The 18,715-nt window shown below is 43.8% G+C and overlaps 1 protein-coding gene and 1 pseudogene across 1 annotated transcript in view; one reads left to right on the top strand and one right to left on the bottom strand.

Annotated features, from left to right (window-relative positions):
- Positions 1–13,415: 13,415 nt before the first annotated feature.
- Positions 13,416–15,914, bottom strand: LOC115465753 (annotated as a pseudogene).
- Positions 15,915–17,707: 1,793 nt separating this feature from the next.
- LOC115465678 (SCO-spondin-like) overlaps positions 17,708–18,715 on the top strand; it is a 537,587-nt gene continuing 536,579 nt past the window's right edge. Inside the window, exon 1 of the mRNA XM_030196374.1 lies at positions 17,708–17,763. Coding sequence (XP_030052234.1) covers positions 17,708–17,763 — 56 coding nt within the window. The remainder of the gene's footprint in view (positions 17,764–18,715) is intronic.

Genomic DNA, 18,715 nt, shown 5'->3' with positions numbered 1-18,715 from the left:
ATTTCGAAAACCAAGAATGAACATGTTGTATTACAAGATGTAAATAATTAACAATGTTAGTATGGATTATTGGGAATGTTTTGAATGGTTCTAGGTATGTGATATATGATTATTTTGCAGAATGTATCCTTGATAATTTTTTTAATGATTTTAGTACCTGCTGTTATTATGCAATGAAGACTTGTCACCTCCACCTGTCTCTCTCCAGAGGAGGCAGTCATCACTTCACAAACCCAGTCCAGCTGCAGTTTAATTATGCACTAACTCATCAAACCAGGTCTCTTGTAAGCAAGCCCAGCTGGACCCTTCTACATCTTAGCTGAGCTAGGATTCTGTAATGTTTTTATCAGTGAGCCTAGACCTAATACATTCCTAATAGCTACACAAATATTTATTATACAACTTCCATCTTACAGTATATTGTAATAGGTTGAGATCCTGGGGAACCAGGTTCAATTCCCTCTGCAGCTCCGTGTGACCCAGGGCAAGTCACTTAACCCTCCATTGCCCTAGGTACAACAGTAGTACAATGTACTAAGATTGTGAGCTCACTAGAGACAGACCCAGTACCTGTAAAATGAAACTGTAAACCACTTAGGTCTAAGTGGAATATAAATACTGAAATGAATGAATGCATAGTACTTATCAGCCTTTTGGTTTAGTGCTGGATGCCTAGTTTCCATCCAGCACCCTTAGCTCTAATATCAGAAGCAAGCCCACTCCAAATAGCTGTGATTCTCTCCCAATCCGTAGCCCCATAAAAAAAACCCAAATTAACTGTTGGTCAAGTGACGTCCCTGCCCCCTTCCCCCCAACTCTACCTTCTGTTCTTCCACTTCCCCTCCTTTGAAATATCCCGTTTCATACTCACACATCACAAAATGATGCTCTAGGTCGCCCTTCAATCCTGCTTGTTTCCACCTCTACATCCAGTAACCCTACCATCTCACTTATCCTCGTACCCAGGGGCATAGCCAGAAAACAGATTTTGGGTGGGCCTAGGCAAGAAGTGGCTGGGCATCAAGTGCTCTCCCCCCCTCCCCCAACAAAAAACTATCTCAGCTGGCAGGAAAACTCTTCTTTCCACCTTGGCAGTCTGCAGCACGCGTGCGCTGAAAACTGAGCATGTGCAGGTGCTAATATTGTAGAGAGTAGCATTTTCGTTACCATCAGGGGGAAGTCTTCAGCTGGCGGAGCTTGGAATCCCCACCAGCTACCACTAAATGTGTGCTACTGTTGGGTGGGCCTGAGTCCTAAGTGGGTGGGCCCCAGCCCACCCAGGCCCACCTGTGGCTATGCTACTGCTCGTACCACAGTTCTGTCTCTCTCAAGTCTTCCTAACCGTCACTCTCTAGGCCACTTACACAAACTAAATCTCAAAAGTCCTGTCATTAAACCAGCTCTCAGTAACAAAGTTAATCTGAACAGTGTGTATAAAGCACAGCCTGTATTTATCCATTGGCAAGAGCATCATGCTCCAGCTGTCCAGTTGTTTTAGGATCACTAATGGGAGATCAGCTTTGCTTGCTCCCCATATGGTCACCCAGTGGGGCAGTAGAATCAGACAGCAGCGATGCCAGTTTTTCTTTGGCTTCCTCCGGGATGGAAAAACATAGGCCACTCCAATGTGTAGTACACTAGATACTCTTTTCAACAAAGCCTTGCTCACCACCCTCGCCAAATAATCCTGGAAGATTAATACCGTCCAGTCTTGATAGCACAAGTCCTTCTGGCAACAATATTTTCACAAGAAAAGTTCTTTATAGCTGAAATTAAGAATGCAGGTTATGACCCTATGAGGCTGGGAGTCGCTCACCAGCGTACACTACAGGCGATGGGCATATTCAGATGCGTAGCGTGCCGGAAGGGTTCTCTCACAGTAAGCTAGGTCTCTAAGAAATGCAAAAGCTCACTGACTTTCAATGGGTCTAGGAGACCCACCAGTCAGGTTTCTTTGTGATCTGCTTTCTAAATCCTCTATTTTCTCCTTACAGTCATGCTAGGCAGTTTTTAGTTTGATAATCTCCACCTGGACTGCGCCTGTTGTGTCCGCCGTGGCACTCAGATGCCACCCCAGCTTGGAAATTAAACCTCTAAATTCCACAACCGCCTGTTCTCATACAGGTAATGTATTTTCCTAGAATGAGGAATCTGGATTTGAGTAACTTCCATAGCATACTGGCAATACGTGCATTGTATATATGGGGTGACCTGCCCTTGTGGTTCGTGGTATATTGGCTTGACATCTCGGAGGATAAAATTGCGAATTTCTCAACACTTAAGCAATATACGAACAGCCCGTTTGGAAGCTCCTATTGTAGCACATTGGTTAGAAATGCAACACAATCTAGAGGAGTTTCGGTTTGTTGTTCTTGATTGTGTTAAATTAGAGAGGGGTGGTAATATGCCTCAGGCACTACTTAGGAAGGAGCAGCGCTACATATTCCAATGGAATACGGTAGCCCCAGCTGGACTCAATAAAGAGATTGAGTGGTTAAACCTTTAGGATATTTAACCCCTGTGTTAGCCTGTGACCATCTATGCGTTTGGGAGAGCAGTTCAGCTCGCCATCGCATTGCTGGTATTCGACTACCTCACCACCTGGATGAGCCAAATTCAAGACCCCTGATGACGCTTTTATAGCGAAACATGAACATGTCGGGTCCTGGTCGTATGGTGGAATACCAAAAGAATATGAAAGAGTGAAACTCTAAAAAGAAGTGCAATAATGATTTAAAAAAATATATATATCTGGAACATTAGATATTGTTAACAGTGAAGATGGGCATCTTGGATATTTATGACTGACATCATCATTGACTGCTCGTGATTTATCACTGATATTATGATGGTCTGTTGGAAGAAAGAATATTATTACTCCACATACTGATGATTTTGATTCATTGAAAGTGATTTGAAGAAAGGTTGCTCTGGTGGGAGACTTCAGAGCACTGGATTGACAAGTGACTAAAAGAACTATGATCACATATTGATGCAAAATATCGCCAGATATATGTTATTTAATGTTGTATTGTAATAGTATTTTGGAGAATTGTGTGCAATTTTAAATGCGTTGGTGAATGTGAGTGTGTATGGATTGGTTTGGTGTAACTATGGGTTAAGGGAATGGATTTAATTTTAGGAAGATTATATTGATTTATTATATATGAATATTCTTTGTGGACATCCTGAAAACCTGACTGGCTGCGGTGCCTCCAGGACCAGGTTTGAGAACCACTGGCTTAGAGTCAGACCATCAAAGCAGGGCCGCCGAGAGGGGGGGACAGGGGGGACAAAATTCCCCGGGCCCGAGCCTCCGGGGGAGGCCTGCTGCCGCAGTCTAGCCCGCCCGCCCTCTGTCGCTCCCTGGCATTGAACTTAAGCGCCCCACCTTCGAAAGCGCAGAAAGCAGCGGCAGACCGCTCCTTCCTTCCGCTTCCGTGTCCCGCCCTCGCCTGACGTAACTTCTGTGAGGGCAGGACACGGAAGGAAGGAGTGGTCTGCCGCTGCTTGCTGCGCTTTCGAAGGTGAGGTGCTGAAGGTCAGTGCAGAGGGCCCGGGGGTGGAGAGAGGGCCCGGTGGTGGGTGGAGGGTGGGCCCAGCGACCTCGGGTGGGGGGGGCCCAGGGGTGGCCTTGTCCCGGGCCTGGCCCAGTCTCTCGGCGGCCCTGCATCAAAGCGGTGTACATAAATAAAAAAGTAAAGAATACAATTACAAACTATAATATACAAACATCAAAGATAGAAAGAAAAACAAAAGTAGAAAAAAATTCTGCTTTGGTCTAACAGGCTCTAAAGATCTGCTCAGTATTACTGAATACCAGGGATCTGTGCCTAACTTACATGCCAGGATTTAACCAGGTTTCAGTTGTTGTAAATCTTCATGCTCAAAAGTTTGGTGTGGAAATCAGCTCCAAAACAGTGTGCAACTCGGAGCACTGTTTATATAACAGCGCTCTGTGTAGATTTTTTTCAGCCCTGAATCTAGTCCTATCTGTTCTGTTCAGTGGAGTGCTCTTGCTCTGCCCTGGCACTAGCTGGGTAGTACTCTAGTCTAGCTTTTAGATGGCATTTTTGTAGATTTCAGCCTCTTCTTCCACCTCAGTCTCACTGCTTTTCTTCCTTCGAAGTCCACTCCATCCGTCTATTCACTCCTCTACCTCTCCGAGTAGCTGTCATTTATCGACCACCTGATAAGTCCCTTTATTCCTTTTCTCACTGACTCCTGGTTTTCCTTCTTTCTTGAACATTCATCTCCTTCCCTCATTCTTGTGGATTTTAACATTCATGACTCTTATGCTTCTCAGTTTCTCGCTTTAACATCCTTTTTTCAATCTTCAACTGTGCTCAACTACCCCTACTCACTAGAATGGCCACTGTCTTGATCTTATCTTCTTCTGCAACTGCTCACTCTCCAGTTTCTGTGCCTCAGCTCTTCCCCTCTCTGACCATCATCTGATATCTTTCACACTTAAACACAATCCCCCCCCCCCCCAGTCCCATCCAATCTCCACCAATACATTTAGAAATCTTCAGGCTATTGACTCATCTACTCTGTCTTCCAGTGTTTTAAACCTCTTGTTAACCATTATGTTATCCAAGTCCGTCAATGAGGCTGTCTCTTCCTATAATACTATTTTATCCTCTGCTCTGGATACTCCAGAGGACTCCAAAGGTCCATCAAGCCCAGCATCCTGTTTCCAACAGTGGCCAATCCAGGTCACAAATACCTGGCAAGATGCCCCAAAAAGTACAAAACATTTTATGCTGCTTATCCCAGAAACAGTGGATTTTCCCCAAGTCCAATTTAATAATGGTCTACGGACTTTTCCTTTAGGAAGTCGTCCAAACCCTTTTAAAACTCTGCTAAGCTAACTGCCTTTACCACATTTTCTAGCAACGAATTCCAGAGTTGAATTACACGTTGAGTGAAGAAAAATTTTCTCTGATTCCTTTTAAATTTACTACTTTGTAGCTTCATCGCATGCCCCCTAGTCCTAGTATTTTTGGAAAGCCTAAACAGACGCTTCACGCCTACCTGTTCCACTCCACTCATTATTTTATAGACCTCTATCATATCTCTCCTTAGCCATCTTTTCTCCAAGCTGAAGAGCCCTAGCTGCTTTAGCCTTTCCTCATAGGGAAGTCGTCCCATCCCCCTTATCATTTTTGTTGCCCTTCTCTGCACCTTTTCTAATTCCACTATATATCTTTTTTGAGATGCGGCGACCAGAATTGAACACAGTATTCGAGGTGCGGTCGCACCATGGAGCGATACAAAGGCATTATAACGTTCTCATTTTTGTTTTCCATTCCTTTCCTAATAATACCTAACATTCTATTTGCTTTCTTAGCCGCTGCAGCACACTGAGCAGAAGGTTTCAACATATCATCAGTGGCAACACCTAGATCCCTTTCTTGGTTGGTGACTCCTAATGTGGAACCTTGCATGACGTAGCTATAATTCGGGTTCCTCTTTCCCACATGCATCAGTTTGCACTTGCTCACATTAAACGTCATCTGCCATTTAGACGCCCAGTCTCCCAGTCTTGTAAGGTCCTCTTGTAATTTTTCATAATCCTCCCGCGATTTAACTACTTGAATAACTTTGTGTCGTCAGCAAATTTAATTATGTCACTAGTTACTCCCATCTCTAGGTCATTTATAAATATGTTAAAAAGCAGCGGTCCCAGCAGAAGACCCCTCGCTCCTCCCATTCCCCGTTCTGTAAGATGTACCAAACCCCAGCCTTGACTGACCTCTAGAATCTCCTACCTACATTCTTGTGCTCGATCTGCCGAACGCCTTTGGCTGAAATCCCATGCCTATGCTGACTTCATACATATGAAATTCATGCTGACCTCCTTCAAGTCTGCTCTTTCACTTGCCAAACAGAACTACTACATTGTTGACAAACTCTCTTGGCTCAAACCCTCAGCATCTCTTTGCCACACTGTCCTCAAAGTGCCTTCACCTTCAACTCCCCTTCCACTTTCTTCCCAGACTCTGGCTGAGTACTTTCATGGTAAGGTTCACAAGATTAAACTTGAATTGTCAAACAAGTCACCTCCACCTCTCTTTCCCTCAGTCCATTCTCTCAACCCTCCTTCAATCCCTGCCTCCTTTTCTTCCTTTTCTGAAATCACTGAAGAGGAAACTGCAAATCTTCTTTCCTACTTGAAACTAATTACCTGTTCCTCTGATCCTATTCCCACCAATCTATTTAGCACTATCTCTCCTACTGTCATCCCTTCTAACTGTCATATCCTCAGCCTTTCACTTTCCATTGCAACTGTTCCTGATGCCTTCAAACATGCCCTAGTTACACCAGTCCTCAAAAAACCTTCACTGGACCCAACCTGTTTTTCCAACTATCGCCCCATCTCCCTCCTCCCTTTCCTATCCAATATACTGGAATGTGCTGTTCACCGCTGTTGTCTTGACTTTATTTCATCTCAAGCTATTCTTGATCCACTTCAATCTGTCTTTCGCCCCCCTTCATTCAACTGAAACAGCACTTGCTAAAGTCTCCAAAGACCTGTTCCTGGCCAGATCCAAAGGTCTCTATCCTATCCTCTTCCTTCTCAATCTATCTGCTGCTTTTGACACTGTTGATCACCGCCTACTTGTCCTCACTTGGATTTCAGGGCCCTGGTTTTATCTGTTCCATATCACTTTTAGTGTATACTCTGGCGGATCCTCCTTCACTTCTATCCCACTATCAGTTGGTGTACCTCAGGGCTCTGTCTTGGAACCTCTTCTTTTCTCCATCTATACTTCTTCCCTTGGTGCTCTGATCTCATCCCATGGTTTTCAGTATCATCTTTATGCTGATGACTCCTAGATCTACCTCTCCATACCAGAAATTTCAGCAGGAATCTAGGCTCAAGTATCAGCCTGTCTGTCTGATATTGTTGCCTGGATGTCTCACCTCCATCTGAAACTAAACATGACCAAGACTGAGCTTCTTATCTTTTCCCCTAAACCTACCTCTCCTCTTCCCCTGTTCTCTATCTCTGTGGATAACACTCTCATCCTCCCTGTCTCATCAGCTCGTAATCTTAGGGTTATCTTTGACTCCACTCTCTCTCTTTCTCTGCACATATCCAGCAGACTGCTAAAACCTGTCATTTCTTTCTCTATAATATCACCAAAATTCATCCTTTCCTTTCTGAGCACACTACCAAAACCCTTATCCACACTCATCACCTCTCGCTTAGACTATTGCAACTTGCTTCTCATAGGTCTCCCACTAAGCCATCTCTCTCCCCTTCAATCTGTTCAAAATTCTGCTGCACGACTTATATTCCACCAGTGTTGCTATGTTCATATTAACCCACTCCTCAAGTCACTTCATTGGCTCCCTATCCATTTCCACATACAGTTCAAACTCCTCTTATTGACTTACAAGTGCATTCACTCTGCAGCTTCTCAACAGCTCTCCACTCTCATCTCTCCCTGCATTCCTCCCCAGGAACTCCATTCATTGGGTAAATCTCTCTTATCTATACCCTTCTCCTCCACTGCTAATTCCAGACTCCTTTCATCTTGCTGCACCATATGCCTGGAAAAGACTTCCTGAGCCAGTATGTCAAGCTCCATCACTGGCTGTCTTCAAATCTAGGCTACAAGCCCACCTTTTTGATGCTGCTTTTAATTCCTAACCCTTGTTCACTTGTACAGTACCCATGTATGTTTTATCATTCCCACATTAGTAATTCCTTTATCCCTTATTTGTCCTGTTTGTGTGTCCTGATTAAATTGTAAGTTATTTTGAGCAGGGACTGTCGCTTCATTTCACGTGTACAGTGCTACATACGTCTAGTAGTGCTACAGAAATGATAAGTAGTAGTAGTAGCAGTAATTTTCAGCTGCTGAAAATTCACAAATAGGGACTTATACATTTTAGCAGAGACTGTTAAACTTACTTGAACATTGTGTGTGTGGTTTGGAAATCTTTTGATCTACTTTTTTTTGTGCTGAGGGGGGTGACAGAAGTGTATACATGTGTTTGTTTGCTAGGGGGAATCAGTATTATATTCTGGGGTACTGGAAATTCCTCAGCAGGTTCAGCCTCTGAACAGGACATGGGGATTAAAGCAGTTCCGTATTTTTCAGCAGCTGGTAAAACGATTGGGGGAGGGGAGTCCTCCATCCTAAAAAAAAGATAAGATTCCTCCAGAGCTGTGACGCCCCCACCCCTGCCGTGAATGCCTCTCCCCTCCTTCAGTCACATCCTAGTTACAGAAGCAGAAGCCAGTGCACACACAACCTAAGACTTGTCATGATGACGCACAGCATCTCTTTCTCTCTTCCAGATCACATAAATCGAGAGAAACCGAAGCAGACATTTTTCTCATAACCTCTTTTATTATTGCTAACCCTTTCTGGTGTGCAACTGGACATATTTTTCCCTTTAGCCTAGTGGTTAGTGCATCAGACTTTGATCCTGGGCACTGGGTTCGATTCCCACTGCAGCTTCTTGTGACTCTGGGCAAGTCACTTCATCCTCCATTGCCCCAGGTACAAATAAGTACCTGTATATACTATGCAAACCCCACAGAAAGGCAGCATACCAAGTCCCATTTCCGTTTCCCTATTTGAGATTCTACATGGAATGTTGATAGTGGAGGAGTAGCCTAGTGGTTAGTGCACCAGACTTTGATCCTGGGGAACTGGGTTTGACTCCTGCTGCAGCTCCTTGTGACTCTGGGCAAGTCACTTAACCCTCCAAAATAAGTACCTGTATATACTATGTAAGCCACTTTGAATGTAGTTGCAAAAACCATAGAAAGGTGGTATATCAAGTCGCATTTCCCCCTGTCCCTATGCAGTGTTGCTAATAAAGATATTGAAAAGACCTGGTCCTAACACTGAGCCTTGGAGAACCTCACTGGCCATTTTATTTTCTCCAGAGGGAATCATAAGTAAGTCACTCACTCACTCACTCACCACCCTCTTCTGTGCCCTCTTGCTCAGCTAGTTCCTCACTGATCAGCAATATTCTCTCATGCTTCCAAACCTACCAGTCTGTTTATTATTCTGCTCTGGAAAACAGTACCAAAAGCTAAAAGTATCTGCTCCATAAAACCAGTCAAGAAATGTATTAAGTTAGTCCAATAAAAAGGTATCATCTTATATTATTTTTCTGCTAATTAACCTTACTGAAGCCCAGATAGGAAATATCTACCTGAACCATCCTGTATCACCTCTTTAAAGACCTCAATCCCCTCTATTTGGTCAGACGTTACCTTTAATCTACTTCTTTAAAAAGTGCAGCCCTATAGTCAGTGGTGTCTCTAGACAGAAATATTTGGGGGTGGCATGGGGGGGGGAGGGGGAGCCAAAGTGATTCTTTCATAGATAATCATAATTATCCCCTACTTACACCTTTAAATAAGCTTTAAAATACACGATAAGATGGAAAACAGAAAAGCAGATCAGTAGTAGATATTTGTAAACTTTATTGGTGATGTTATGCTTTGGTACAGGCGCGCCGTTTATAAGTAAGGGCGTTCCTCATTTGTAGGATTACGACCTATGCTGTTTTTTCCATGATTTTGGTGAAGTTGTTCAACATCAGTTGCTGGATTACAATTTTTTCACAAGCATCTTATAATGCAGTTCATCTAATAGCCCCTGACGCAGCCCTGCTGGGCGAAACATGCCCCGTGTCGTGCGATTTCTTTGTATGAAACATCACCAATAAGGTTTACAAGTATCTACTACTGTCTGATCTGCTTTTCTGTTTTCCATCTTGGAGTTTGCGGATCGTTTGCCTTGCTGTTTTTTGAAATACACAATAAGGACATTTCTATAAATTGGGACCTAAAGACAAGTGTCAGTTATGTGCTTAAGTTACAGAATAATACCACATGTGCTTGATTGATGCCACTAATTGGCAATTACACACATAGAGCTAGATTCTATATATGGCACCTGAAAAATCCACACGGAAAACGAATATGGCTACGCAAATTCTACTGCATGTGGAAACTGAAAAGGATAAGACCATTCTTCCCAAGATTCGTCTTTCGTAACCTAGTGCAATCCCTCGTCCTCAGCCATCTGGATTACTGCGACTCATTATACACAGGCTGCAAAGAGCAAACACTGAGGAAACTTCAAACAGCCCAGAACACAGCAGCCAGACTCATCTTCGGAAAACCAAAGTATGAAAGGGCAACACCACTACGAGAAAAACTACACTGGCTTCCACTTAAGGAACGCATCACTTTTAAGGTATGCACACTAGTCCACAAGATCATTCACGGCGAAGCCCCAGCCTACATGTCCAAGGTGATTGACTTACCACCCAGAAATGCTAGGAGATCTTCCCGAACATACCTCAACCTCCATTTCCCTACTTGCAAGGGCGTGAAATACAAGACGCTACACGCGTCAACCTTTTCTCACACAAGCACGCAGCTTTGGAACACACTGCCGCGCAACTTAAGAGCGACCCACGAACAAGCATCCTTCCGCAGATCACTGAAGACCCCATCTATTTGAAACAATTTACGGAAAGAACCAAAACACATAGAGTCCACACTCACTGTTCATCAATGCATCATACATCCACTTATGATCTCCCATCCCCCATAATTCAACACTACTCATACACTTACTCACAGAAATATGTACACCATATGCCTTTGTGTCTTAACACTGCCCTTAAGCTTCATGTTGACGTCCCATTGTGATATTCCTAATGATAATTCGATTATCTCGCATAACTTGTACAATATAACCCATAACCAAGTTGTAACAAATGTATTTTCATTATTCTTATCTTATTGTAAGCCACACTGAGCCCGCAAAGAGGTGGGAAAATGTGGGATACAAATGCAAACAATAAATAAATAAAGTACTACTACTACTACTTAACATTTCTAAAGCGCTACTAGAGTTACGCAGCGCTGTACAATTTAACATAGAGGGACAGTCCCTGCTCAAAGAGCTTACAATCTAAAAGACAAGTGTCAACATTTTATAAAATAGGCTTAAATTTCTCTGCAGTATATAGAATACACCAAGCACCTCTCCAAGTGACCAAATTTAGTCACGTCCATTTAGGTCGTTTTACTTGGCACAAATCCCGATGCCTATATTAGGCGCAGAATGGGTGTGTTCTATAACAACGTGCATATCTCAAAATATATATCGCAGAATTAGAAAAGGTTCAAACAAGAACGACCAAAATGATAAAGGGGATGAAACTCCTCTCATATGAGGAAAGGCTAAAGAGGTTAGGGCATTTCAGCTTGAAAATCCTGAATGGTGTAGAATGAGTAGAAGTAAATCGATTTTTTACTCATTCCAAAAGTACAAAGACTAGGGACACTCAAGGAAGTTACATGGAAATACTTTAAAAACAAATAGGAGGAAATATTTTTCACTCAATGAATAGTTAAACTATGGAACTCTTTGCCGGAGGATATGGTAAAAGCGGTTAGTGTAACTGGATTTAAAAAAGGTTTGGACAAATTCCTGGAGGAAAAGTCCATAGTCTGCTATTGAGACAGACATGGGAAGTAACTGGGATTTGTAGTATGGAGTGTTGCCATGGTTTGGGTTTCTGCCAGGGACTTGTGACCTGGCTTGGCCACTGTTTGGAAAACAGGATACTGGGCTAGATGGACAATTGGTCTGACCCAGTATGGCTACTCTTATGTTCTTATGACAGGCACTATTAGACACCAACAGTTACAACTGCCATTGACTTGGCATAACTGTTGGCACAGAACTGTAGGTACATCAATGCCGGCTTACACTAGCATTCTATAATGGAATCTTGGCGCCAAGACATTATGGTTCTTACATGTTGGCACCAGTTTATAGAATTGCCACTTATAAGTACCAAGGAATTTTTATGCATAAAGAATCCCACCAGCTAATTTCAGCCACCCCAAAAAATACCCATTGAAAACAAAAGCATTATTTCACAAATTCTTCTATAGAGGAGTGAAATCTGGATTCCATACAAGATAGACCAGAATCCAGACATGCCAAGTTACCTAGTTTCATGACCAATAAAGCAGTGTAAGTTCAAAACCCTGATTATGCTCACTGAAATCCATGCTGCAGGTCTTATAATGCATCAGAACGGGGTTGTTGGAAAAACAGAAATAGCCTCAGATCTCCCTGTTGTGATTTGGACGTCCTTGCAAACGGTCCGATCCAGGGGTGGGGAAACCCCGTATTTTTGAAAAAAGATGGACGTCCATCTTTCGTTTCGGAACTACCGTCAGAGTCGTCCAAATCCTTAAATTTGGATGTCCCTAGATTTGGACAACCCTAGACATGGACCTTTCTGACTTTTGGCGATTTTCGAAACCAAAGATGTCCATGTCAAAAACGTCCAAATGCAAGCCATTTGGATGTGGGAGGAGCCAGCATTTCTAGTGTACTGGGCCCCCTGACATGCCAAGACGCCAACTGGGCACCCTAAGGGGCACTGCAGTGGACGTCATAAATTGCTCCTAGGAACATAGCTCCCTTACCTTGTGTGTTGAGCCCCCCCAAATCCCACTACCCACAACTGTACACCATTACCATTGCCCTTACAGGTGAAGGGGGGCACCTATATATGGGTACAGTGGGTTTATGGTGGGTTTTGGAGAGCTCGCTGTTTCCTCCACAAATGTAACAGGTATGGAGGGTATGGGCCTGGGTCCAACCGTCTGAAGTGCACTGCAGTACCCACTAAAACTGCTCCTGGGACCTGCATGCGCTGTCATTGACCTGAGTCTGACATCTGAGGCTGGCACGACATATTTTTAAAGATGTTTTTTGAGGGTGGGAGGGGGTTAGTGACCACTGGGGAAGTAACCGGAGGTCATCCCTGATTCTCTCTAGTGATCATCTGGTCATTTCGGGCACCTTTTTGTGCCTTATTCGTAAAAAAACACATCTGGGTGAAAACGTCCAAATGTTAGTCATGGACGTCCTTGTTTTCTTTGATTATGGGTCAAGGACGTCCAAGTGTTAGGCACGCCCAAGTCCCGCCTTTGCAATGCCTCCGACATGCCCCCTTGAAATTTGGACATCCTTGCGACGGACTTCAGATGGAGACGTCCAAAATTGGGTTTCGATTATACCGATTTGGATGTCTCTGGGAGAAGGTCGTCCATCTTCCGATTTATGTCGAAAGATGGACGTCCTTCTCTTTTGAAAATGAGCCTGAATGTCTCATACATGTCTACTACTATTACTAATCATTTCTATAGTGCTATTAGATGTACATGCAGATACGTTGTCCCTAGAGGGCTCACAATCTAAGGTTTTTGTTTTTTTGTATCTGGGGCAATGGAGGGTCAAGTGACTTGCTCAAGGTCACAAGGAATTGCAGTGGGAATTGAACCCAGGTCATCAGGCCCAAAGCCCACTGCACTAACCATTAGGCCACTCTTCCTATTACTCTCTGTCTACATTTATGCAGAGCTGTTTGATATCCTCACGGGTCAAGTCTTCCTTTTTCACCAAAATACGGATCTCTCATGGGCTTCTTTGTCACCGCTAACACATCAGTAGGCATTGTGGCAGACAGCAACACAACCTCAGCCTTTGAAAAATCTTAGAGATTTGATCTTTGAACCCCTGACTCAACTTTTCATCTGCTTCATCCAAAACAAAACTTTATCCATTTAGGAGAGAGATATCTCCTGTTTAGCATATCAAACACACGTCCTGGGGTTTCCACCACAATATGTGCAGCCTCTGCCTGAAGTTTTGCGTCTCATTGTGTACATTTGTTCCTCCAATGCAGGTATGATGAGTTGCACCCATTTAGGCGTATTTTCAAAGCACTTAGACTTATAACATTATATAGAGGGGCATAATTGAACGAAAACGTCTATCTCCATGGGCGTTTATCTCCGAGAACGGGTCCGTGAAGGGGCGGACCGAACCGTATTTTCGAAAAAAAAATAGACGTCCATGTTTTATTCGACAATTTGTGAGCTGGGCGTTTTTGTTTTTCAGCGATAATGGAAAATGAAAGCGCCCAGCTCAAAAACAAATAAATCCAAGGCATTTGTTCGTGGGAGGAGCCAAGAGTCGTAGTGCACTGGTCCCCCTCACATGCCAGGACACCAACCGGGCACCCTAGGGGGAACTTTTACAAAAACAAAAAAAAAGGTAAAAGAGCTCCCAGGTGCATAGCACCCTTCCCTTGTGTGTTGAGCCCTCCAAATCCCCCTCAAAACCCACCGCCCACAAGTCTACACCATTACTATAGCCCTAAGGGGTGAAGGGGGGCACCTACATGTGGGTACAGTGGGTTTGGGGGGGTTGGACGACTAAGCATTAAGCAGCACAATTGTAACAGGTAGGAGGGGATGGGCCTGGGTCCACCTGCCCGAAGTCCACTGCACCCCCTAACAACTGCTCCAGGGACCTGCATACTGCTGCCAGGGAGGTGGGTATGACATTTGAGGGTGACAATAAAAAGTTGTGAAACATCATTTTTTGTGGTGGGAGGGGGTTAGTGACCACTGGGGGAGTCAGGGGAGGTCATTCCCGATTCCCTCTGGTGGTAATCTGGTCATTTAGGGCACTTTTTGGGGCCTTATTCGTGAAAAAACAGGGTCCAGGAAAAGTGCCCTAAATTCTAGCTACAAACGCATACTTTTTGTCCATTATCGGCGAAAGGCGCCCATCTCTCCTCGGCCGATAACCACGCCCCAGTTCCACCTTTGCCACGCCTCCGACACGCCCCCATCAACTTTGTACGCTTCCGCGATGGAGTGCAGTTGAAAACGTCCAAAATCGGCTTTCCATTATACCGATTTATTCGTTTTTGTGAGACAAACGTCCATCTCCCGATTTGGGTCGAAATCTAGGCGTTTTTCTCTTTCAATTATAAGGTGGATAATAACCTATGGAACTTTGTAAGTCTAAGTGCTTTGAAAATGAGTCCCCACGTGGTCTCCAAGAGCCAGAATTACGTTTTGGATCTGTTGAACCAGTTCTCTGGTAGGGGTCAATACTAGAGCCTGGGACGTTTGGAGATCAATTTTTAACTGCTGCAGCATGTTAATTGCAAATGTGGTGGCTGTCTTGCCAGTACCTGACTGAGCTTAAGCAATCACATCATAACACCATCGGGAGACTATATGGTTGCAATTTTCCTCCCCTGTGCCCCATCCCCCAAATCCTATATTGCACCTCTCTTCTCTACGGCACTATCACCTCCTTTTTCCTGCTGGTCATCCCTCTCTTTATGTGCCCAAGCATCCTTCTGGTTTTGACCATCGCTTTTTCTACCTGTTTGGAAGCTTTAAGGTCATCAGACACAATCACCCCTAAGTTCCGATCTTCCTTTGTACACTGACTGAAGCATAACATCCATCAGATTTTCCTACTAGGTTGTTTCATGTCTCATACATACACTTTAACAGCATCTGCTTTGTAACAATTATTATATAACCACACTGAACCCTGAAAAGGGGATTTTAGCAGTATACAAGAACTGATTTGAAAATAATTACCACGTTCAGAAGCCAGAAACAGGAGCAATCATGATCTCAGCCTCCCCTCTGAAATTAGAAAATACAAATTTCTTTCTCTTATTTACGCAAATTTGGGGAACAGTGATATGTGTCATTTTGTATGCAGGTCCTCACCTCTCCCATCTGTCAATAGGTCATTTAATATGCAGAAGTAAAGATCTTCATCAGAGACCAGAACAAAATCATTATACAAACAATAGTGAAGAAATGTGACATTAAAAAAAAAATAAAAGGTAAAATGTAACTGAATTGGAAAAACTTCTGCTGTTCTGGAGGCTACAGGAATCTGCCTCCAATCACCTGCTCTTCAGGGCCTGAATACTCTGTCAATATCTTGAAATATGAATCTAGGATATTTCCCCCATCCACCCTTACAAAAAGTGTCTTCTGCTTTTCTCTTCATTGTCCAGATTTGCTCTCTGGACCTGGTCTCCACTGACAGGGCAGCGATGGATCAGAAGCCCTGGCCCTGAGCTGTTCTGACCCATCCCAAAGACCAGAACCTGAGGGTTTTTCTCTCTCTCCTTCTTGTGGAGACAGTCCACTGTGCATCCTGCTTTGGAAAAAAAGGACAGGACCTGGGCTGTAACCTGTTTCCTCTAATCCCTTTAGACAAACATGCTGAGGGAGGTGAAAGGGCCTAAAGATTTTCTTTGGGGATGAAAACACATTGCCTCCTACCCCACCTACTCTCAAGCTTCCATCAGAACAGAGAATGCTAATACCCTGGCCAGCAGCTGTGTTTCTCAGGGGGATCCTCCAATTGAAAGATGCTCAGATGTTGCAGGCTGAAGCAAATCTCCTGCCCCCCTACCCGAACCCACTTATAAAATGCCCCTCTCCAGATGCTGTTACAGTTTACAAGGGGAAGGCAGAGAGAGAAAGAGCAAAGTAACAGATGTGGTAGCCGAGGAATGGTTGTGGAAAGGGAGAGACCAGGAGATACTTGGGACAATCTAGTTGTGCGTGACCAACTGAGGATCCTCCAGGTAAGAAGCATTTCATACCCATGAATCTAACTTATTGGGTGTTGGTTGAGTGGGTTCAGTGGCTAATCCATGAGGGACAAAATGGCTCCAGCCACCCTGAGAAAAGAAAGGCTATTGTTGTTAGTCATTTCTGTCAGCACTGCAAGGGGACACAGCTGTGTGTAAGGGGAAAATTCAATGATCAACTCAAGTTGGTGGGATGCAACATGTAAGGGAGTTACCTGTCATAAAGAGCTTGCCATGCAAGTACAGCAATATTTATACTACAAACACAGTAGTGGCTGTAAGTCCATCCATGTAATGGGCTGAGCAGAGGCGTAGGGCTGCTTCAGTCTGTCCGTGATGAGTCTGAAACCCTGTGGCAATGTGCACATACTGTCAGAGGGAGGGAACTCGCATTGCTTTCTCTAGACGTTAGTGCAGTGTGACACAATACACTGGGCAGAGGGGTTAAAGGATGCGGTGGGGGAGGGCTCTCACATTAGTCTTTATGCTCACCATCCAAACTCACTGCAGGTTGGATGGTGGCCTATGGCACTGAATCCCAAGAAATGGAGGAATATGTTATGCTCTATTCCTTCCTGAGTGTTAGATGAGATGGAAAGTTCTAGCGTACCTGTCATGTGAGTGTAGCACATTGCAGTGCTATATTAGGTTAAACAGGCCAGAAGATGTCCTATAAGTCCCAATAAATAAAAAAAATGGTTCATTTGCAAATTATATACATGTATGGGAGGCTCCTATTAGTAAGTCTGTTTTTGAACATGATATTTTTTATTTGCACTACGGTTTCTACTGGTGAACAGGAACAAGCACCATATTCTTGATGTACGCTCAGGGTGGTATGGTAGACAACACCTGAGCATCACACACCTTTGGCTACTCAGTACTTAGCCGCAGTGTCTGCTTTCGATAGGGGAATTTCCCCTAGAGAAGGGGAGGGGAGATGCGGGGGATTTCCATTCATAGGACTGAGGGGGGGGGGGGGGGTGGAGATGGAGGCTTTCCTAAACTCTCTGACATTACAGATAGACTTCAACACAGCATGAAGATCTGGCGTTCTTCAAGAAGGGGCACCTTGGGCCTAAATGATTATATATCTGAAACTCAGATCTAACTTGTTTCACACTAGCTAACTTCGCTTCTGTGCTTTTGACAGGTACAATTCAAGCCCTTGGTGGGGAGGCCTCAGGTCTGCTGAGGAGCAATGAGAAAGACACTTCTCTTGCTGCCTCTCTGGGTGAAGCTGGCATTCACTGACGGGTAAGTGTACCCTGCTCTCTGGAGCAGACTGGACCGCTTCTCTCTCTTTGGGCTTGGCGTGTGACTATAAGATATTATGATGGATCCCCAATATTCAAACAGCTGGTGAATGGATAAGATAGCTAGATAAAGTACTAGTCAGCAGTACTTACTGTATGTGCATAAAACTACCACTGAATATCTGAATCGCTTGTTTACTCTTTCCAAAAATACTAGGACTAGGGGGCATGCAATGAAGCTAAAGTAGTACATTTAAAACAAATCGGATAAAATATTTATTCATTCAATGTGTGATTAAACTCTGGAATTCTTTGCCATGGAATGTAGTAAAAGCAGTTAGTGTATCGGGGTTTAAAAAAAGGTTTGGATAGCTTCCTAAAAGAAAAGTCCATAAGCCATTATTAAGAAGGACTTGGTGAAAATTCACTGTTTATTTCTAGGTTAAGCAGCATAAAATGTATTGTACTGTTTTGGGATCTTGCCAGGTACTTGTAACTTGGATTGGCCACTGTTGTAAACAGGATGCTGGGCTTGATGGACCCAGTATGGCAACACTTATGTTCTTATTTACAACTTTATCCAGTTAAACTAAGGCAGCCTTCCACCATGTCCAGAGTTCCATACAGAGTTTGATGTGGTGCAAACTGAATATCAGTGCTGAGAGCATAAATGAGTAAACAAACTAAGGGATGCCTCTAACTACAGCTTCACTTGTACAACTAGACTTTATGGACCTAATTCTATAAATAGCGCCTACAAAAATTGACACCAATAAAAAAACCCCCGTGCTTAGCACTATTACTATATACCTCACCTACAGTTAGGCACCGTTTATAGAATACGGGTAGAGGGGCATAATCGAATAGGGACGACCATCTCTAAGGGCGCCCATCTCTAAGGACGGCCTGGTGAAGGGGCAGGGCATCCTGTATTATCGAAACAAGATGGATGT

This window comes from Microcaecilia unicolor, chromosome 1 (genome assembly GCF_901765095.1).
Source record: "Microcaecilia unicolor chromosome 1, aMicUni1.1, whole genome shotgun sequence".
Taxonomy (NCBI): domain Eukaryota; kingdom Metazoa; phylum Chordata; class Amphibia; order Gymnophiona; family Siphonopidae; genus Microcaecilia; species Microcaecilia unicolor.
The sequence above is the reverse complement of the archived record's forward strand: the minus strand, read 5'-3'. Positions and strand labels throughout refer to the sequence as shown.